Source organism: Canis aureus, chromosome X (genome assembly GCF_053574225.1).
Source record: "Canis aureus isolate CA01 chromosome X, VMU_Caureus_v.1.0, whole genome shotgun sequence".
Classification (NCBI taxonomy): domain Eukaryota; kingdom Metazoa; phylum Chordata; class Mammalia; order Carnivora; family Canidae; genus Canis; species Canis aureus.
In genome coordinates this window covers 20869605-20892675 of record NC_135649.1, presented here as the reverse complement: position 1 = coordinate 20892675, position 23071 = coordinate 20869605, and the positions used below count along the sequence as shown (strand labels likewise).

Here is a 23071-nt window from a genome sequence, read left to right as displayed (position 1 = left end):
CTTTTTACAATGTATATATGTGAAGTCATCATGCTGTACATCTTAAACATAAGGTGCTGTATGTCGACTATATCTCAATAAAACCGAAAAAGAAAATTACAAAAAAAAAAAAAAAAAAAAAAAAAAAAAGAAATGTTGTCCATTGTAACAGAAACAAAAGGCCTTATTATCTCTTCTCTACAGATGAGGAAACCTATGGTCAGTGTGGTTACCCAGGAGACAAAGGCTGTTGGCTTTCCACCTGTTATTTCAGTGTGTGAGGAAGCCTTTGCTCCCCAAATCTCTCTCTCTACTTGCACTTTCAAGAAGACAGCCGTATTTTATAAGAATTTTCTATTAAGATGAAGACATTGTCAGGCCAGGATAATAAAATGAGCAAAACACAGATACATTTGGATCCAGAGAGGTGAGAAAAGCCTAGGATCAGGGAGCATACTGGCTCAGCCACTAGCTGGTGAAATGGGCTTTGGGCAGCCCAGAGACACAGGGTCAGGGTCAAGGGAATAGACAAAAAGCAAAGCTCAACCACTGAGCCACCCAGGCATCCCACCTCTCTCACTTTTTAAGGGATCTGCATTGACTTCAGAACAATCCCATCTTCTCACTTGTCCTCCTCCCTTTCTGTTTCTCAGCTTCCCAGTTGTTTTTGTTTTTCTTTTCATCCTTCTTTCCCACAGATAAGGTTAGTTCTCTGTGAACTGGACATTCATTCTTAGCCTTTCTTCTCTTCCCCATTTCTTTTTCATGGTATGCCTTTAGCACAGACAGTGTTTCAATAAGGTAGAGGTCACCAAGCAAGGAGGGACATGGGTGCATTTTATGAAAACTAACCATGTTATACCACGAAGACAGAAGCAGCCCAAGCAGCCCTGGATGGCTCTGTCCTTGGGTTTTGTGAACACCGATGTGACAGACAAGATACTATGCAAGTTTTCACGGCAGGGTTTGTTTGTTTGTTTGTTTCTTTGTTCATTTGTTTTAAGTCATCTCTACACCCAACATGGGGCTCGAACTCACAACCCTGAGATTAAGAGTCACATGTTCCTCCAACTAAGCCAGCCAGGCACACCTACAGCAAGGGGTGGTTTATACAGGGATATTCTTTTAAGCCATTTCCCATTTTTCCTTGCATGAAAAATATTTTCTCAAAAGTGTAATTTCTTAAGAAATATGGGCATGAGATAACCCCAAACTAATGCTGGCCTGGAAAATGGATGTTAAAGGAAAAATCTCCACCTACTCTCTTTGGGGCAAATTATTTTTCTGCAAGTAATTTTTTTTAAGATTCCATTTCTGCATGGCAAAGCTTTGCTTTCAACAATATTCTGTGCATGTTAGGCTATTAATGAAAATAGGCTCAAGCATAGGATAAAGTACATCCATCTTGAAATACCCATGAGGAATTCACATGCCATTCCCCTACTTATGTCATAATTAAAAAGGAAATGCCACACTTGACCAAATTTCTGGTCCATCCAGCCCTGAATTTTATAGGAGGACTCACAGACATGTTGGCAGTAGGAGTGAAGAAGGTGTGGTTGGCCTACCTAATGACAACCTCAAAGGTTAAAGACATTTCACAAGATTTTCTTAGTAAACTATCCTGGCTTTATCTTCTACAAATATGGCCTAAATTCTTTCTGAATCTCTTTTCACCTCAACTTGTTGCTTGAGGTGGTGAGTTCCCTAGGTTTTACTGCCCACTGCAAAAAGTCACTTTTGTCTTGAACTTGATTCTTTTGAGTTTTAAGGTCTGTGCTGAGTTTGAGCCAGTAAACAGTTTTGATCATTATTATTTGCTCTGTACATACCCTTTGTGATGCTTTTACAGAATGGCTAATAGGGGGACCCACCTCATAGGGGTAATAGGTACTGAATGGTTCCAGACTTGGCAAGTCACAGAGGAGGAACTAAATAATCAGTTATTCTTACTAGCGCTGATCTTAGTATGGACTTTGGCCGTGCCTCAATCTTTATCTGTTTGGGTTGAAAACTCATCATACTTTCAGTCTTCTCATTCCTTTGTTCTGGCTGCCCATCTCTATACCACCTTGAACTCCATTTTTGCCTTTGTTGTTGTTGTTGTTGTTTTTTAAGATTTCATTTATTTATTCATGAGAGACACTGAAAGAGAGAGAAGCAGAGACACAGGCAGAGGAAGAAGCAGGCTCCATGCAGGGAGCCTGATGTGGGATTCGATGCTGGGACTCCAGGATCATGCCCTGGGCTGAAGGCAGGTGCTAAACCGCTGAGCCACCCAGGGATCCCCATTTTGCCTTTCTTGTTTGATGGCCCCTTGAATTAAATATTGTGTTCCTGCACCAGGTTTTTATTATTTTTTTCAAAAACAGGATAATGTATCAGTGTTTCTAGTCTGTTTTCTATTGACACACAGAATTTTGTTGACCTTTCTGGCCAAAATGGCACAGATGAAGTTGTTCCAGAAATATCTGCAACTCCTAGATCACTTTCCCGAGCCATAAATGACAACAATCTTATTATTTGTATGATACAGTTAGGGTTTTGTTTTTTGTTTTTTTACAGATACTTTACCTTGCTGAGATAACCTACTATTCATTTTTTCCCATTCTTCCAAATTTGAGAGAGTTTCTTGCCATTTATGCTATGTCAGCTTGGTATTTCACTACTGAGAAGAGCTTAGTGCCAGCTACAAACAGAGATACCACTGTGTGTACCTTATTTTACACCACTTGTAACATGTAAATCTGGGACCATCAGAGTCTGATGCTGACACTTCTCCATCCACAGAAGCACCCACTTTATCTTACCCTCCATTTCATTCTATAAGTTCACTTTTCTTCCATGACAAAATGTTTCCCCGCATCCCACAGGGACTCATTTAACAACAACAAAAATGTCAACAGCACGGAAGCTTGTTAAAGTTTTTTTTTAAGTCTATGTAAATTTGGGGCACCTGGGTGGCTCAGTGGTTGAGTGTCAGCCTTTGGCTCAGGTCGTAATTCTGGGGTCCTGGGTGAGTCCCACATCAGACTCCTCGCAGGGAACATGCTTCTCCCTCTGTCTATGCCTCTGCCTCTCTCTGTGTGTGTGTCTCTCATGAATAAATAAAATCTTAAAAGAAAAAAAGTCTATGTAAATTCTTATCCCCTGGTTCCTCCTTGTCCGTATGTTATTTACCCCCTTGAGGCATGCTAATAGATGAGTCAGATGTGATTTTCACTTATAAAAACCCTGGTGCCTTCCTTCTGAAAGGTCATGTTTGACTATGACTTTAGATTTATTATTTGGCTATACAACAATTGTTCAGAGAGTTCCAGATTTTCTTTTTAAGAATTTTTTAATATAATCATTAAATGTCAGTGCTGGAAAGAACTTTATAGCTGGCTCAATTCTCTTTGTTTTACAATGAGGAAACTAAGGCCTAAAAAAGCTTCTGCCCAATGCATTTTCCTTTTCTTGGTTTCTTCACAATTTGAGCAAAATTCGTGTTTTGGTTCATGCTAATATGTTTGCGGCTCGATCATGTGCAGGGCTCATGAGCCTGAGATCACGACTGGAGCCAAAGCCAAGAGTCCCCTGCTTCACTGACTGTGCCACCCAGGTGCCCCTCCAGTCTGTGTTCTTAATGAGCATATGGTATACCGCCTCTCAGAATTGATTGTTTTCAATAGCAATGTTAGCTGTTTCCTAATCTGATGGCGACTTTGTATTTGACCCTAACTTCACTTATTTTTGTATTTTCCCCTCATTATATATCACCACTCCTTGTTCCCCTGCATATGCACATCCACGCACCTATACACAGGAAAATGCTTTGATGACATAATTTCCCTGCCCTTGCTATTTCTTTTTATTCCCCTCTGTGTCCCTCAGATATGTCCATGGTGAGTTTCCCCTTGAGACTAAAATATATAAACCCTAACCTCAAACTCTAAGAAATTTTTCATTGTTAAAAATATATATATTTGCAATTAATCTCTAAGGACAGAAATCATATAGGGGCACCTGGGTGGCTCAGTTGGTTGGTGTCAAACTCTTGATTTCGGCTCAGGTCATGATCTCAGGGCCCTGAGAAGGAGCCTCGAGTTGAGGACTGGAGTCTGCTTGAAATTCTCTCCACCTCCCTCTGCCCCTCCACCTGCTCGTTCTGTGTCTCTCTAAATAAATTTTTAAAATATTTTTTAAAAATCACACTGTAATTTTTTGTTGTCACCTAAACATTTTAGCGATTCAAAAAAAAAAAAAAAACCACAGAATGAAGGAAAACATCTTAGGCACTCTGGATTCCAACTGACTCGACCCCTGACTGCTATCTATGTAACTTCTGAGCATGTGAAGATGCTTTTGTAAATAAGCATTAGATTCTTAAAGATTCATGGGGGTTGCTGAGCAGTGGAGGCTCTGGGGAAGAGGCGAATGGACAGGGGAACAGCAAGTACCACTATTCGTGGTCAATTCTGTACCAGGTATCACAATAGAACAGTTTATGTTTATCATCTCATTTAATCCTCACCATCACCATTCAAAGGGGACATTAATAACACCCATTTTGCAGATGAAGTAAAGGAGGCTCAGACATCAAGTTCACGAAACTAATAAGGTCTGTCTGGCTCCAAATCCCATGTTTATTTGGTTTTTTTTTTCCCCACTAAATTGTATCACTTTTCAAAAAGTAGATGCCCCTTTGCCTGTTACAGCATAAAAATTTCAAAGAAGAAAATGGTGTGAGTAAATATCTCCTATAGTTTTATTTTAGAAAGTTCTTGCTGAAAGAAAGCCCTTACTCTTTATAAACAACACAAAGTTGCTTTATGAAGGAAGAAAAATGTGTTTTGAACAACAGTACTGATCAGTTAATTCCATTTGTTAAAGAGAAGCACACTTTTCCTTTAACTTCTCCCATTGGAGACCATGGAAGGAAAAATTAGTTCAAAATGTTATAGATCTTATCACTTTTACAACAAAATTCTCACTAAAAATGCTGCAACCAAATGATATTAACAATCAGAATAAATTAAAAGAAATTCAAACATGTAGACCTGTGATCTTTCCCATGAGGTATTCATTAGACATAATTTTTTTCAATATTCCACATAGAGAAAATGAAGCTCTCTACCTTCCATTTCTTATAATCAGTAGAAGCATAGCAGTTAAAAGCATAAATTCTGATGTCACACTCCCTTGGTTCAAATTCCAGCTCTACCCTTAAGAACTATATGACCTTGGCTTGAAGAGTGGTCAGATTGAGCAAGCAAAAATACAGGACGGCCAGTTAAATTTGAATTTTAGATAAATAATGATGTTTTTTAGTATGTCTCATGCAGTATTATTCACCACTTATCTAAAATTCAAGGTTAACTGGGCATCCTGTATGTTATCTAGCAATGCTACTTGGGTTTCTGTGTCTCTCTGTGCCTCAGTTTTGTCACCTGTAGAATGGGAATGATATTATGATCCATCCAAGCCCATGGAGTTGTGGTGAGAATGATATGTAGTTTGCAACCATGTCTGACACAGAGCAAGCACTACTACATAAACGATAGCTCTCACAATTACATAATTTTCTAGTTACATTAATACAAATTGGGCTTCAGCTCCTGCATTAAAAAGGACAATGAAAGGGATGCCTGGGTGACTTAGTGGTTGAGCGTCTGCCTTTGGCTCAGGTGGTGATCCCGGGGTCCTGGAATCAAGTTCCGCATTGGGCCCTCCACTGGGAACCTGCTTTTCCCTCTGCCTATGTCTCTGCTTCTCTCATGAATAAATAAAACAATTTTTTTAAAAAAAGGACAATGAAAGAATTACTTTCTATCTCATTTACTAGATGCAGAACCAAAGTGGAAGAGCAATACTGAAGTGTGTTGTTATGCATATTCACATCCAATACCTTACTTTTTTTTTACTAGGAAACATATTCAATAACTCAGCATTTTACAACCCAGACACCGTTTCTTCTGTTATTGTTCTTATAAATGACCTTTCCATACAGCAATAGCTTCTTTATACTTTGAAAATCTGGGGAAAAAATAAGAAAATATCTTTTTTGTAGTATATATTTCATGAACTAAATCCATTCTTCACAATGTAGTAAGCACTCATTTCTCTATATTTGCATAGCAGGAATCTGTATATTGTCAGATGCTAAAGTAACATGAAAATTTAAGAGCTGGTATGTTTTAGTTTCTTGTAACACCTGAGAAAAACCCAAACACATAATAAAGTGCATTGTACAAAACATTTAGAATATAATCTATTTGTATCTGCTTTCATGATTTTAAATTGTAAATGTCTACTGCGATTTTCCCAATTTATATGAAAAGCATGATTTATCCATGTTAATTTCAAGTTGGCATTTAGCCACTGGAATGCTCACCTGCACATATGGTAAACTATAGGGATGTGTGAAGTTTCATAAAAGGTCAATAGCTGAGAAAGAATGGAAGAACCAGAATAGTATGAATGATCATGAAAAATTGAAGAAATATTAACTAAAGTTGCTGTGCACTTTCACAGCAGACAAATAACATGGCTTTGCCAGTAATCTGTGCTTTAGATTGCAATAAATTGTTCCTGTTTTTCTTTCCACTGTAGAAGACACTAACTTGGCTTCATGAAACCAGGCATGCATGTCATCTCCCACCTCATTTTCTTTTGAGTGTAGGAGGGGAAATATAATACAAACTGCTCTGGTGCACAATAATCTATTTTACAGTTGCATGCAACAAAATCATCCCAGAAAACCTGGCAACAAAGCATTCAGATCTCTTTATGTCACTCCTGTCCTTTACTCCATTCTTTTCTTGGCTGTCGTTATCACACATTCAAAAGCCAATCTATGTATGCAAGGACACAGAGAAATATTTAGTAACATAATCCTATAGAGACAAGATTGATCATTACTTTGAAGAAAATGGTATGCTTTCTGCAGAAAGATACAATGGCAGTAGACACAGGCAGCATCTCACTGGACCAAACCATGCAACAATTATTCAAGAAGAGACTCTCTAAATAGGAAGTGAATGGTTTCAACTTGGTTTCTATTTTTTATGTTCTTTATTGACAATTTGCCATCAGGTTACAAAGGATTTCTCTATGCAATTCTCAATCTATATTTGCAGTCTTGTTATTTTTAACTACCTTCTGGACATCCGCGCTTGGATATCATACAGACACTACAAACTTGGTGCATCCAAACTGAACTCCTTATCTTTTCCCCAAACCTGGTCCTCCTTCTGTATTGGCCCTGGCTCAGTTCCAGGTATCAACATTTCCCCATTTCCCCAAGCTAGATGTCTCTGGCATTTTAAACCTCTCCATCTTGTCCTGGCCCCTTTCAATCAATTGAATGCTGTTGATTCCACTCCCAAATTGTTTCTGGAATCTATCCCCCTCCTCTTCATTCTCATAGCCATAAATTTAACTCAGTCCTTCTCCTGTACTTTTATGGTGGCCTCCTAATGGCCTCTTAATAGGTCCTCTGCTTCCAGTCTCTCCCATATCGAATCTATCCTTTATGTACTAACCAGAGGGGTGTTTTGTTTTTGTTTTTCAAATGTACAAATCTGGAGCAAATTCCTCTCTTCCTTAAAACCACTCAGTACTCCTAGGAGCTTACAGGATCAAATCCAAAGTCTTTAGCATGGCACACAAGGCTCACAGTGTGCCCCTCCCTTTCCCTTCCAACCTCATTACTAGGATGCTTCGTGTACTCTGTATTTTTGCCTGTTAAACCAAACTACCAGCTAATCTTCAAAGAAAGCTTGTCATTTCTCTAAGCTAGTGGTTCATAATCAAGAGAACACACCATAATCACCCCAAGCAGTTGTTTTGTTTTGTTTTGTTAAGATTTATTTATTTATTGGGGGGGCAGAGTAAAAGAATATTCAAGCAAATTTGTTGCAGGGCTCAATTATACAACCCATGAGATCATGACCTGAACAGAAACCAAGAATTGTACACTCAACCAACTGAGCCACCCAGGCGCACTGTTTTTTTTTTTTTTTCCTTAATAAAATATACATGCCCTTTCTCCATCTCAGATCTACAAAATCAGAATCTATACAAATGGAGCACAGTGTCTAGATTTTAACTAGGTCATCAGGTATTGGGGTATACCCAATAGGGGGATAAGCCTGCCTGGCTTAGGCATTTTTTTATGCTGTCCCTTCTATCTAGAATGCTCTCTCTATTCCCTTTCCCCAAGACTTTTCCTGGCTACCTACTATCCATTTTTCAAGGCTTAGTTCAAACGTCACCTCTTTTGTGAAGCTTCCCAGGATCTACACAGGTAAAATATATTATTCTCTGGTGGCTGTTGCTGTAGCATATTTAAATGTAGTGCTATTATAATCATATATCACTTTGAGTGCTTCTTGTTTTTTATGATGTTCTCCTGCATGAAAGCAAAGTCCTTGCATTTCTTTGTATTCCCAGCACTTAGCACAGGTCCTAGCACTGTGCTCAAGAAATATGTAAGACAGAAAAGAATGGAGGAGAAAGAAAAGGAAAAAGGGAAAGATGGTGTGGCTTCAGCTGTCTCTGGAGCCCAGGTGCAAGTATAAAAAGACATTCTGTCTTCTATATCTCAGCAAAACCCCTGTTACAGTTCATAGTTGGACCCTTGTGGTGGGCCTCACAGGAAACATACTGACTTTTCACTAATCTTAAACTCTCAGTTTGGCACAGGAAAAAAATGAGTAGGGTGGAAGCTTTGCTTGTCTACAATGTTGAGTTTCTGCCCCCAGAAACTTCTGGTAGTCCCTGATAATAGTTCTGTAAGGGCTGCCTGTTATTCCTCTGCTCTGTTCATGTTCTCTTGAGAACAGCAGTAACAAAACCATGGGAGCTTTTACCACAGGGTGACAGAACCTCAGCAAGCAAGTTGAAGGGTGGTAATTTTACACAACTGCCTTTCTTAGAGGTCCTGGCAACAACTTCCTTTTCCTCAGTGTGAGCTGATGGCATAGTCACTTCCTATTTGGTCTCAACTGCCAGTTTTTTTCCTGTTTTTAACTGCCACTTTTGACTAGAACTATTTTCTTGAGAAGCCTACAAATTAAAGAACAAGTGGTCAATTCAATCCATTTTTAAAAGTTAATTTGGAGGGGGAAAGTATCACCCAAATTGGTTGTTCAGCAACATTTCATGGTAACACATGAAGGGTTCTCCTGTGGCTAAAACCTACACTTTGGAAGTTACCCGACTTCATTACAAAGAGCCCAGTCTCCCAAAGAATCTCTCTTGAGAAATTTACCAGTCTTTATGTTCCAGATGGCAACACAAAACTATCATTATAGGATGCCTGGTGTAGAAAGCAGTAGGTCTGTCACCTCTGAGAAGACCAGGAGTGAGGGCATGCGGGTTCTGAGGGCCTTCACCTGAGGCCCAAGGCCTATAAAGATCCACAGTGGAATTGTGTGAGACTTTTGGCAGGCAGCACAACTGGTTCCAGAATTAGCATTTCATCTTTAAAAACAACAACAACAAAGGATTGTATTTATTTGAGAGAGAGAATGAGAGAGAGAGAGAGAAAGAGAGAGAAAGAACGAGCTACAGGAAGAGGCAGAGGGAGAGAGAGAAGCAGGCTCCCTACTGAGCAGGGAGCCTGACGTGGGGCTCGATCCCAAGACCCTGTGGTCATGATCTGAGCTGAAGGCAGACACCCCACCAACTGAGCCCCCCCAGGTGCCCCAATTCCATCTTTTGACTCCTACCTGAGCATGGGAATGAAATTGTCTGCGCCACATTTACTTCTCTCAGTTCACTAACTCATTGGTGAGGGCAAGAATTAATGAGCTCAATTCTTTTCGTACCTAAATGCAAATATTTTGAAGTGAGTAAGCATACATGTAAAGAAATATTATAAGCAGGAAACCACTTAAGCAGCTTCTACCCACCTCCTCTGTAGCTCTATTCCCCTCAGTAGCATCAGGAAGTAAAGCTAGCAAGAAAATTCGGCCAGGCTGAGTCTTCAATACTAGTTTTTGTTATACATGATACTACGGTAGAGTCCTGTGCAAGCCCCAAAAGGCTTAATGCTCCTTGACCAAGAACTAAGTCTTTAGGTTTTTCTCAGGATACTTTGCTGGAACAATAGCAAGGACGCAACATATGCAAGAACTATTATATCATGGTTTCCAATCTGATACCCACAGAGAATAAAAAGGAGATTTGAGGTCTCGCATATGCTTTCACATATTTAAAAAAAACAAAAGGGCCCTTGAACATCATCCTTCCAAATATCAGTACAGCACCTAGCAGCTTGTATCAAAATCTTGCTATCACTGGATGGTGAGCTTCTGGAATTACCAAAATAATTTCCTTTTGTTTCAAATATTCAGATAGTTGAAGGAAATTCAAGTATCTGGATCAATTTGCCCTTGCACATTATACATTTATACACATCATACATTTCAATGTAGTTATTAAATAAGGCTCAAAATGTTAAAAGTCCAAAATGTGAAACCCTACCTCTAAATTTTGTCAAGTGGAGTAAGAGGTCAAATTTACCACAACGTCACATGTTTGAAGGCTCCTAGGTAATGCCTAGTACATTACAACCTGCACCATGATTAAATATTTTTAACCCAATCATTAAATATTTCTTAGTTATTTTCTGTTCAATATTATTTTTCATTAGGTAGTATTCACTCTTTGGGGGAGGATGATCTATGGCTTCATACAAAAGTAACATACAAATACTGCTTCATTTCCAGTACCCCCTTGATGTGGCCCAATATCTTTTGGAGTGTTTTTTGTTGGTGTTGGCTTTTTGGGTTGGTTTTTTTGTTTTTGTTTTTTGCCCCAGCCACCACATTGAACTGATATCCTCAGGGAGCAGTATTTCCCAGTCTTTCTTGGTTAGTAACCTATAATGCAAAGAGCATAGAGCACAGTTTCTCAAACCTTGACACCATTGACATTTTGGGCTGGGCAGTCCTTTCTTGTTAGGGCTGTCTTGTGCACTGGAGTACGGTTAGCAGCATCCCTGGCCTCTACTCATTGCCAGTAGCATCCTTTCTTCCCCATTTGTGACAGCCAAAAATATCTCTGGGAAGCAAAATTGCCCCTAGTTGAGAACCAGGGCCCTAATACATCATTACCTCACTAACGCCTACATCAAAGTTTGTCTAGCCATTGCTATCTACCTACACCTTAGCTATGAACTAGTACACTCCATAAATATTTACAAACATGGGTAAAGTTAAATATTTAATATTGAGGGTATGACATCTGTCAGGAAACTAAAACCACAGATTGTAAAATCAAATTATTAAGTTTTGTTTGGCTCAAAGACAATGTCTAACTTGGAATTCACTGACTTTGTTTAATCTGTAGACGATGTTACTTTATTTAAGTGGTTATTAAATATTCATAGCCACTCAGGTCATATCAATCAAGTGGGTACCCAATCCAATCTGAGGCACAATGTTACATTCTATGGGGCTACCAAAGAGCATAAGATGTGGTGTCTCCCCTTAAGGAACTTATTTCCATCAAGTTGTGGGAATACATGGAAATATATTATTGGACTCTGGGTTGACATTTTGAGGTAAAATATTCCAGTGTCCTTTTTGGTGGGGAGTAACAAAAGCACACATGAATTTCTTGTCACTTTATTTAAATTAGGAAATATATATATATATATACACACACACACACACATATACATATGTGGAAAAGCATAACAAACCACAAGGAATTCCATGTCACAACTCAAGTGATCTCTGTCAAGTATAATTATAACAGGTTATTTATTAGCAGCAGACGTGAATAAGGGTCAGAAAGTTTACTAAGATCTCAAAAGTGGTGTTTTTAAGGAACTGTCTCAATAGTTCACGTCTCAAAATTTAGCATTCAGTCTTCCACATTCTTCTGTAACTCTGGCTCAGAATGGTGTCAGGGCAAGTCACTTCTCAGATAGGCTTAATCTATGTATTTATTAAAATGATACAGCTCACTCTTAGGTAGTTGGGAAATTACAGTAATTGGAAAGAACTTAGGACACAGAAAAATCAAGAGTGTCACATATAGTAAAGTGAACAATTTAAAGATTCAACAAGAGCAGTGCCTAGGAGTTTAGCCAGACATCAATAAAATACACAGTACACCTATTACTAACCTCAGTGAACAATTCAAAGGAAATTCATCATTCATTCATTCAGTCAGTCAGTCAGTCAACAAATACCTCTTGAAGGCTTACTATGTGCCACATGCTATTCTAGGCTCTGAGGATACAGCAGTGATCAAACCTGATCTTGCCCCCAGAAAGGTGACATTCTACCTGAGTAATTCTAGGGAAGAGAAGCTGGATCTCTGGCCTCAAGGAATTAATCATCTTGTTAGGCAGACCAAACAAATGAAACCCATGAAATAAGAAGAAAGAACTACAATGTTGAGCACTACTTCCACCAACATGCAAGAGGAGGAGTATCGAAGGAGGACTGGGAGCAATGAGGAAGGTTCATTGGGGCTGGGACTTGAGATTTCTAAATCCCTTGCTACTCAAAGTCTGAGAATCACCAGTATTGCCACCATCTGGGGAACTTAACAGTGCAAAATCTTGGGCCCATTCCAGACTTGCTAAATCAAACTCTGCACTTTAAAAAGAATCCTAGGGAACGTTTTTTTTTTTGTTGTTGTTGTTAAGATTTTATTTAATTATTTATTTATTTATTTATTTATTTGAGAGAGAGAGTGCACAAGCAAGGGGGAGGGGTGGAGGGAAGGGGAAAACACACTCCCTGCTGAACATGGAGCAGGATGACGGATGCAGGGGCTGGATCTCAGGACCCTGAGATTCTGAAGTGAGCCGAAGGCAGATGCTTAACCAACTGAACCAGCTAGGTGTCCCAAGATTCCTAGGGAACTTCTAAGGGCATTAAAGTTTAGGTGGCACTGCAGGTTTCTGGCCAGGCTGGTATTATTAAGTGTCAGCTGCGCTGGTGGGAAATTGAGATTGGATTGGGACCTATCATCAGGTTAGAAGTTGTGAGGGCCTGGATATGGGAAGTAGGAGTAAGGAGATGCAATTATATCCTTTGTTATCTGAATGGATAATGAAATGTGATGGAATATTATTCAACCATGAAAAAGGAAATCCTGCCATTTGTGACCATGTGGATGGATGTTGAGGGCATTATTTTAAGGGAAAGCAGTCAGAGAGAGACTAAATACTGTATGATCTAAAAAATACCAAACTTATAGAAACAGAGAGTAGAACTGGTGGTTGCCAGGGCAAGTGAGGCGGGACATAGGTGAAGGTGGTCAAAGATAATAAACTTTCAGTTATAAGATGTGTAAGTTCTGGGGATGTAATGTATAACATAGTGACAATATTTAACAATACTATATTGTATAATTGACAGTTGCTAAGAGAGTAGATCTTAGGAGTTAGAGGGACTTGAGTTTGGATTCCCAGCTCTACCACTTCTTAATTGTGTGATATTTGGGTCAAATTGTTTAACCCCATAGAGCCTTTTTCATCACTTGTAAGATGGAGGGGTAATATGGGCGACTTCAGAGGGCCTTTGTAAAGAGTCAATCATGTAACGCATATCTAGCACTTTGCCGTCCCTGGCACAAAGAAAATGGCACCCATTAAGAATAATTATGTTTAGGGATCCCTGGGTGGCGCAGCGGTTTGGCGCCTGCCTTTGGCCCAGGGCGCGATCCTGGAGACCCGGGATCGAATCCCACGTCGGGCTCCCGGTGCATGGAGCCTGCTTCTCCCTCTGCCTATGTCTCTGCCTCTCTCTCTCTCTCTCTGTGACTATCATAAATAAATAAAATTTAAAAAAAAGAATAATTATGTTTATAACACTAAAATGCTGTCTTTTGAGAAAGATTCAAAGGCAACAAAAGAAACAGAAGAAACTTTAATGAGTGTCTACTAGAGTCCCAACCTTGTGTTAGGTCCAGACCTATAAAATTTGCAATGTAAGGAACTTCATCTTCATCTTAAACTGGTACTTGGATATGACATTTTTAAGTGTACTTAACCCCTGCTGGTCCCCCCAGGTGCCTTCATGATGAGATTTCTGTAATTGTTACTATTATCATTGTGACTTGTTATCTTTAGGGTATTCTCAAAAGGAACTGCCTCCCTGTTGGAGCAGAACTTAAGAGGGAACAAAGGTAGGGAATTGCTAAAACCACTATTGCGTATGCCGTATACCAAGTTCATTAAGGCGTACTACTAAAGATCTGGTCTCCTTTTTTATGCCTCTATCATCCTCATTAATTTTTCTGCTGATGTAATATCTGTTTTCCAATTTCTCCCCCCCCCCTTCCACGTGCAAACTTGCGACGAGAAGCCCCAGTTTGGCAGCCCTCCAACCGACAACCCAAGAGGTAGGGGTAGCCTCAGGTTCAAGTCACCTGAAGTACGTCTGGGGGGCAGTGAATCCAGAAAGCAGGCGAGCGGCTACGCGTCTGCCCAGAGGCTCGGCCCCAGCCTGGAGACCCAGACCCCGGGAATGAATAGAGGGTCCACCAACTCGGCGACTCTCTGTGGCCGCACCCTTGACTAGATCGCGGAGCCGATAGGGATTTCCAACACTCCCCAAGTTTCAACTCAAGTGGTCTCTGAAGCTGCGTGTGCCCCAGCTTCGAACGTCTGTCCGCCTGTCGGCGACGTGGCCGCGTCGGGGACGCACTCTAACCCCCAGGGTCACCGAGACGCCTCCATTCCCTCCCCTATCCGGGCCCAGTGCCGGGCCCCCCAGCCCCCGGCTTCTCCTCTCCGCGTGCGGAGGGAGTCCGCCCCCTCGCCGACCCAGCCGCAGCCCAGCGCCGCGAGGGGCTCCGGCGCTCCTGACACCGCCCGGCGGCAGGGCGGAGGCAGGGCCAACGGCGGAACCGCCCCCAACCGCCTCCCGGGCCCAGCGGGCGGGCGGGTTGCTGGGGCGCCTCCACCTCCTCTTCCTAAAGCGGCGAGGCGCCGAGGAGCGGCATCACTCGAGCCCAGGTCCCGGCTACCGCCACACCGTGCGCCCAGCGTTCGGGAGGAGGAGCGGCGGCGGAGGCGGCGGCAACAGCGGCGGGCGGGCGCCAGAAAGGTAGACTGAGCCCCAGGCAGCTGCGCCAACCGCCCAGAACCCCCAGCCCGGGGCGACGCGCCACCAGCTCAGTCACCCCACTTCTGTGTGTCCTTCCAGGCCCCGGTCGAAAAGCCTGGGAGGGCCGACGAGCTACCCCCGGAGGAGGAGCCAGTCCGAGCCCAAGGCGCCACCGCCGCAGGAGCAGTGCAGAGCAGTCTTCGCCTTCATGGCCCACTCACCGGTGGCTGTCCAAGTTCCCGGGATGCAGGTGAGGAAGCCCAGGCCGCCTCCGCCGACCACGTGACTGCCCCAGAGCCCGGTGCGCGGTCCCCGGTGACCAGAGGCGGCCCCGGGGCTCCCTTGAAGGCAGGGCCGGGCGCTGGGGCCAGGTGACCCGGGAGTCGGGCTCGAAGCGTTTTCCGGCGGCGTTTAGACTAGCTGGTGCATTGCGCGGGGAGGGGCGGGGAGGGACCCGGCGCGCGCCGAGGTGCGGGGGCGGGGGCGCGGGCGGCGGGGGAGCATAAAAATAGGCCAGATCCAGACACCTGCGCCTGCAGAGCGTGGTCCGCCTGGGGACTGGAGGTGGAAGGTCTTAACTTGAGAGAGATGGAGGTGTCTCGAATTTGTGGGGTAAAAAGCAAGTCGTGCGCCACCCCCCGCACACACACAAGTTGGGGTGGAGCAAGACAAGGGGGTGTCGGTGGCGGCGGTGTTGAATTGGGCTCTTCCTGTGTGCGTAGTGCGAAGAGCGAGGTGGCTTCTCTTCGGTGTTGCTTCTTAAGGGCGAAGTTCTATCTCGCTCCCCCACCTGGCCCATCCCATAGTGTGGCTTGAGAAATGCTGCGTCCTTCGTCTGAATGGCTGAGGTGATGACTCCCCAGCCCCCTCCCCCTGCCTTTCCCATAAGACAACTGTTCATGTGGTTAAAGGAAGCTTTTTGTCCTGGACAAGGGACTACTGCTTAAGACCCATCTTCTAACTTGAGATTTACCCAGCCCCCGCCCCCCATTACATTTTCATTTTATTCAGGAAGAAAGAAGCGATGTTCCTACACTTTTTACGCGGTTACGTATTTAAAGTGGTGCATTTCAAGCTATCTACTAAATGTTATCCAGGTCTACTAACATTTAAGCGTTCACTTTTTTCCTTTCCTAGATAGCCTAAACAACCCATTTATGAGCAGATGAAAGACTAGAAACACTAAAGACTCACTCAGTCCCTCATTAGCTTCTAAAAATGTAAAGCAGATTTTTTTCAAGTTCAGAAAAAACGTTTAGAGTTGTAAATAGCTTATGTTTCTAGTAAAACGCTGTGGATTGGGGCCTCAATATACTAATTGATGCATGGAATTCATCCTTTTTTTTTTTTTTTTACCGACTGGTCATGTTTTATGCATGGTCACAAAAAGTAATTTTAAAAATACTTTCCCACAAAAGGACCATTTGTGTGGGACATATATCAATCCTAGGACTCCTGTGTGTACTAAGCACCAGGCCTAAGCACCAGGCCTTTTAGCTGAATATAGGGCAAGTCTGTGTTGAGTCCCAGGAAGTTGGTTTGTATTTAATAAAAAGGAGAAAGAAAGAAAAAGGGAAATGAGAAATATTCGGGCTTTTTAAAAGATTAATCCATTCAGCCTTTACAAAATGCCTCAAACTTTTTTCTCAGACCAACCCCTTCCCTCCCTCACTCATTCCCCCATCCACCCAGCCCCACAACCCATTCATTCAGTCTGCCTTTGATTGTGTAGCAAGAGATTAGTAGTTTGCAGTACTAACTCCGATTTTGCTCTGTCTGATGTGGAAGAAGTGCGAAATACTTCTCACCGTGCTCTTCTTTCCATTCTGCGGGGAGTAGAACGGTACAGATGGAAAGTTTGTCCCTGAGGGTCTCCATGCTTCTGTCTCCATTGTGTGCGCCTGCGTGAGCGTGCCTCCTGTTCATCAAGTTTGTGACTCTGGGGAACTCTGTGTGCTGGGAAGAAAATGGTTTCTGGTCTTTATTTCATTTGTCTTTATTTGATTTATAGGGTTTAGGACCCCCTTGCCATTCAGTGTTTCTTATTGCTCCCTGCTTTAATTATTGGAGTTCCCTATCTCTTGAATTTTAAAATCTTCATTAAGGTGGTTTAGTATGTGAATCACATCTTAATTTACAACTTCTGCCTCTTACTGTATGCCTTCCCAAAATTGTGGTTACTTAGTCCCACATAATTTGGGAAGGACAGTCCTCTCCATATTAGCAAAGAAGAGAGGGATACTTGTCACTTTCTCCATCTTAATGAAATGATAAATTCTTAACTGTTTATTTCCATTTTATTTGTAGGTGTGATTCTTAAGCATTTGATGCATCACAAAAGCTTTCCACAGTAAAAATTGCACAGTACCTTAAAAATAAATTTGATACATGCAGTGTGACTCTTGAGACTAGACTACTTTTACTATTCTTTTGTTCAAAAATATTGCAAATGAGATGCAGAAATATATGCGCTTGTAAAATTCTCAACTTTTGTTCAAGAGTTAGGAGCAACTTTTAAACCGAGAGTAGTAAGAAAACTCAAGTTAGCCATGTGTTCTTGAAATTAATGTATAGTATTTCCACAAATCAGGGTGAAGTGGTTGACTGGCCTATAACTTTTTAACAGTTTATTTTAGAGAATTATGAAGATTGATGGAAAAAATGATTTTTCCAGAAATAAAAACAAAATTACTTTATCCACAGTGTTTTTCTCCCCCTGAGGAGAGACATGAAGTAGAAGTCAAGCTACCTGTTCTATCACTTAAGACTTCAAGCATTCCTGACTTTCGAACAAAGAAATTTCTGTTGCCACTAGTTTAAAATAGAAAAGAAACTTGGAGTGACGAAAGAAAACCCAGGATTTGGTCCAGTTCAAACTCTTCCTTATGAATTAGTTATTCCAACTCATGTTGATATTTCTTAATATTGTGGTAATAAACATTTTTTGCACTAGTACATCAAATGTTGAGGGTATGAATTTGTTTTGTACTTTATTTGTGTTTACTTTGTTAGTGTATACCTAAAGGAATTTTCCACACAAGTAGCTACACTCTTGAAAAATATTTAAAGCACAACTTAAAAAAAATAAACCAATAAACCTGTTTCTTTCTACTCAAATATTTACACTTTAATGATTTAAAACATACTGTTTTCTTTGAAGTGTTTAGTTATAAGTTATGCTTAAGCTTAAAATATTTTCCCTTAGAACCTTCATTAGAATTTATTAAGACAAGTATTCTAAACTGGTTTAATCTTTCATAAAATGAAGATGAGAGAAGAAAGTTAAATGTTGAATTGGAGTACTAATGTGATATTATGGTATTATGTAATGCTTTGTTATCTCTTTTGTGAAAGTTTTTTTTTTTTAGGTTTCTATTAAAGAATTTGAAAAGTAGCTTTCATATATCCTTAAGTATGATAAAGGTGCTACAGTTTTGGGTTTTGGTTTTAGTTTGGGGGAGTTGGTTTTTTGTTTTAAGTATTCTCCACGCCCAGCATGGAGCCCAATGTTGGTCTTGATCTCAAGGTCAATGAGTTCAAGACCTCAGCTGAGATCATGAGTCAGATGCTCAACCACTGAGCCACCCAGGCACCCCTAGGTGGTACAGTTTTTAAGTGGTTGTTGTTTGAGATGTGAAATGGAAATGAAGTTCAAGAATTAATGAACATTTCATTGAAGATTTTTATCTAAAGAGATGGAAAACATTGTCTTACATTGGTGATCCTAGTTATTGGATTCTGGGAAAGATACAGAAGTATACTAAATGATCTCTAGCCCTTGGAGGTCTTAAAATGTTGGGAAGTTAAATCTAGTACATGAGGGATCCCTGGGTGGCGCAGCGGTTTGGCGCCTGCCTTTGGCCCAGGGCGCGATCCTGGAGACCCGGGATCGAATCCCACGTCGGGCTCCCGGTGCATGGAGCCTGCTTCTCCCTCTGCCTGTGTCTCTGCGCCTCTCTCTCTCTCTGTGACTATCATAAATAAATAAAAATTTAAAAAAAATAAATCTAGTACATGAAATATAAAATAATGCAAAAATCTGTAAGACTTGTTCTAGAATAGAAATTTTTGACTGGAGGAGTTGAAGGCTTACAGAAGGTAAACTGCTAAGGATTATTGGGGTCCATATTGGGAAGGGCATTTCCAAGCAGGAATGTACCCTGAGCAAAGGCATGTAGACAGGGAAAGATACACCCCCCCACAAGTGTGCATGCACCCACAGTCTTTGAGAGTGAGATGAAAATCATTTGGATTATGATGAATTCCTCTGGAAAAATAATAAGGGGTAAGATTAGAAAACATGATTGGTCCTGATTATGGTGGTTCTTGAATGCTAAGGAAGGACTTTGGCCTTTGGACTAGCCATAAAACATTTCTGAGTAAAGGAGGCTCAATGAACAAAGTTATATATATGAAGAGAAATCTCAAGATTGGATGAACAGACGACCAGGAAGATTAGGAGTCTTGAGGCAGGTGGATCTAAGAAGACTATTTCAATGGGATAATCATATCTGGACAGAGGCAGTGGACCTTGCATTGACTGATTGCTTTCCATATGCCCAGTACTGTGAAGAAAAAAATATGACCACCACACTTAATAATTAGCTAATTACAGAAAGAGGAATCAGAGGTTTTGTGATGTTGAATATGGGGAACTAGACATTTGTGGTACATATGAAAGAAATTGGAAAATTGGGGGGAAGAGCCAGATCTGGTAGGAAGCTAATAATTTCTGTTCTAGAATTGTGAAGTGTGAGGTAACAATGAAATGATGAAGCAAAAATGTGGAAAAGTAGTCTATTAACTTGATTGTGATGATGATTTCATAGGTGCACATGTATGTCCAAACACATCAAATTATATGCATGAAAAATGTGCAATTTTTTTGGTATATCAATATGCCTCAGTAAGGCTGTTTTAAAAAAATGTCCAGGGGGGCACCTTGGTAGTTCAGTTAGTTAAGCGGCCAACTCTTAATTTCAGCTCAGGTTATAATCTCAGGGTCCTGGGATTGAGCCCTGCCTTGAGCTCTATCTAAAATAAATAAATAAATCTTTTTTAAAAATGTCCAAAAAAATATTTGAAGATAGAGATCCGGAGCTTGAGTCGTTCATCAGACGTTAACTGAGCATTTACTATATGCCAGTCTCTTTACTTGAAACTGGAGAAGCCACCAAGAAAGGAGAAGTTCCTAATGCCAAGAGAGACCATGTGGAGGTGTGGGCCCTCATGAGACAGGGAGTATAAGTGGAGAATTAGCTAGTAAGAAAAAGAAAGGAGACTTAAAGGTGCACGGGAGGATGAGAAAATGTGTCAGCACCAAGAACAAGTTAACTGGGGGGAGTCCTTTAACTAACTCTGACCATGAAAAAAAATTGGAGAGGAAATTCAGTTTGGTGCCACAATCTATCTTGTAGAGAGTTCTTACCTATCTTACACCTTCAGGAGGTGTAATTTGAGCTTTGCAGTTTGAGGTGGAGAGAGGTTTGAAAGCATTGCCTTGCATTGATAAACCTGAACAATAATCGTCCTTATTGGTGAGTGGTTGATACAGAGATGTTGAATATGCTAATATGCTAATGGCAGAAGAACAAATGGAACAGAATAATCAAAAACAATTGTTAGCTGGGAGAGTTGGAGGTAGTTGAAAGGTATGGGGTGAAAGGACTAGGGGCTATAGGGAGAGTAAACAGGAATTGGGCATGGTAGGACGTGTGCCTTGAACATTAATGAGGGTCTGGAATTGGCACTTGAGGACAAAGGTCCATCATGTGCCTCCCTTGCTTAAGTCATAGAAAATGAGAGAACATAATTTAGCCAGTACTTAGGAACCGATGAACATCATGATACTGTGGTTTTTTTATTCTGCCTTTCATTTATTCAGTGACCTTGAGCAAATAATCTACAAAATGGGGAGTAATAAAAGCTGCATTTCCTTTGCTTCAATGAGATGTTATTAGGATGAATTTACCATCATCTGTGGAGTATATTTCGAGCCCCTTTATAAAAGGTGTTATGATATGTATGGGCAGTTCATCCTGCAAAACAATGCTAAGCTACTCCCATGAAAACATTCTCATTATCTCATCTCTTTCTTACTTGATAACCCACATTTTTCTATTAAAATCCTGTCTTCCTCTCCTCTTCCCCACACCACTAGTACCATACCCAAAGTCCTCTGCTCAGCTTTCCAGACTTTTCTGTTATCTGGTTCTGGTCTACAGATGCAAACTTTTCATTATCACTATTTCCTGGCAAGAAATCCCTTTCGTTCTACCATGCCAGTTTCAATTTAGCAATCACTGACTGACCAGATCCTACCTGATTTTCAAGGTCTGCAAACTTACTTTCTTCGTGAACTTTCCCTGTGTGTTCCAGGCTATAGAAATCTCTCATATTTCCAAGCATCTATTATATCTTTTGTCAGTAGTAGACAGTCCAGTCCTTGATTCATTCACTGCCTTAGATTTTCTCTAACATACTTGTCTTCCAAACTAGATTGTAAATTTCTTGAAGGCAGGGACCATGTATTTTACTTTTCTTTATACCATTAGACATGAATTATATGTAAAAGTGTTGGCTAATGAGTTCCATATTGACTAGACTTCTAACTTTTTTCCCATTCTGTTTCTTTAAATACATTGTGTAATGCTTGAATTCTTACAGATCATGAAAACTGATTTATGTGTGCACAATGTAGACTCTTTATACTAAAATTATTTTAATGCATTATATGTAACATGTCTAACAATATATACTTATAACTACTCAGCTGTTCACACAAGGAAGCTCTTCTTTTCTTACCTTCCAGGGCATTTGAGAGATAAAGGAGATTCATTTCTTTCCTATTAAGTAGGGCTTATTTCATTTTTTCCATTTGTTTTTATTTACGTTTGATTTGCCAACATATAGTATAACACCCAGCGCTCATCCCATCAAGTGCCCTCCTCAGTGCCCATCACCCAGTTACCCCAACCCCCTGCCCACCTCCCCTTCCACAACCCTTTGTTTGTTTCCCAGAGTTAGGAGTCTCTCATGGATTGTCTCCCTCTCTAATTTTTCCCACTCAGTTCCCCTCCTTTCTCTTATAATCCCTTTCGCTATTTCTTATATTCCCCATATGAGTGAAACCATATAATTGTCCTTCTCCAATTGACTTATTTCACTCATAATAATACCCTCTAGTTCAATCCACGTCGAAGCAAATGGTGGGTATTCGGCCTTTCTGATGGCTGAGTAATATTCCATTGTATATATAGACCACATCTTCTTTATCCATTCATCTGTTGAAGGATATCGTGGCTCCTTCCACAGTTTGGCTATTGTGGACATTGCTGCTATGAACATTGGGGTACAGATGTCCCAGCTTTTCACTGCATCTGTATCTTTGGGGTAAATCCCCAGCAGTGCAATTGCTGGGTCGCAGGGTAGCTCTATTTTAAGCTTTTTGAGGAACCTCCACACTGTTTTCCAGAGTGGCTGTACCAGTTCACATTCCCACCAACAGTGCAAGAGGGTTCCCCTTTCTCCACATCGTCTCCAACATTTGTTGTTTCCTGTCTTGTTAATTTTTTCCATTCTCACTGGTGTGAGGTGGTATCTCATTGTGGTTTTGATTAGCATTTCACTAGGGCTTATTTCAGACAAATTTGTGTCTTTGTGAGAAATAACCTCTTGTCCCTTCCCTTCCCTCTGTTCCCATCCCTACCTCACCCACCAAAAATCCAAACAAATTTTTACTTCTCTGTCCCAGCTGTTACATTAGAAAGAATCTGATATATTTCATTCATATTAAGGTGTTTTTGATTAATGGCTCAGTGAGTGACCTCTCCCATAGATGTTCACATTTTACAGGGAATAAATAATGCTTAGAAAATTAAAAAAGGAAATCCAGTAGTGGAACTTTAGACATCTTGATAATTGTTTTTGACTGAATTGTGTCTTCTTAACAAGTGGTGGTTTTACTCATTCTATTTGTTGCTAGAAAATGGAATTAAGAGAACAAAATTAACAACAAACTCCTTCACATT

At 40.9% G+C, this 23071-nt stretch overlaps 1 protein-coding gene and 1 pseudogene across 6 annotated transcripts in view; one reads left to right on the top strand and one right to left on the bottom strand.

Annotated features, from left to right (window-relative positions):
* The window catches only part of LOC144308792 (elongation factor 1-alpha 1 pseudogene), a 279120-nt pseudogene extending 263664 nt beyond the window's left edge, over window positions 1–15456 (bottom strand). For all 3 annotated transcript variants that reach the window (XR_013375112.1, XR_013375110.1, XR_013375113.1), the window contains exon 1: window positions 15263–15456. The product of XR_013375112.1 is annotated as an elongation factor 1-alpha 1 pseudogene, transcript variant X3 (transcript). The remainder of the gene's footprint in view (window positions 1–15262) is intronic.
* The window catches only part of STK26 (serine/threonine kinase 26), a 64149-nt gene continuing 55771 nt past the window's right edge, over window positions 14694–23071 (top strand). Inside the window, exons 1-2 of one of the 3 annotated variants that reach the window (XM_077889822.1) lie at window positions 14694–15041; window positions 15141–15291. In XM_077889822.1, coding sequence (XP_077745948.1) covers window positions 15250–15291 — 42 coding nt within the window. In that variant the 5' untranslated portion in view covers window positions 14694–15041; window positions 15141–15249. The remainder of the gene's footprint in view (window positions 15042–15140; window positions 15292–23071) is intronic. The other 2 variants (XM_077889823.1, XM_077889821.1) reach the window with 2 other exon arrangements.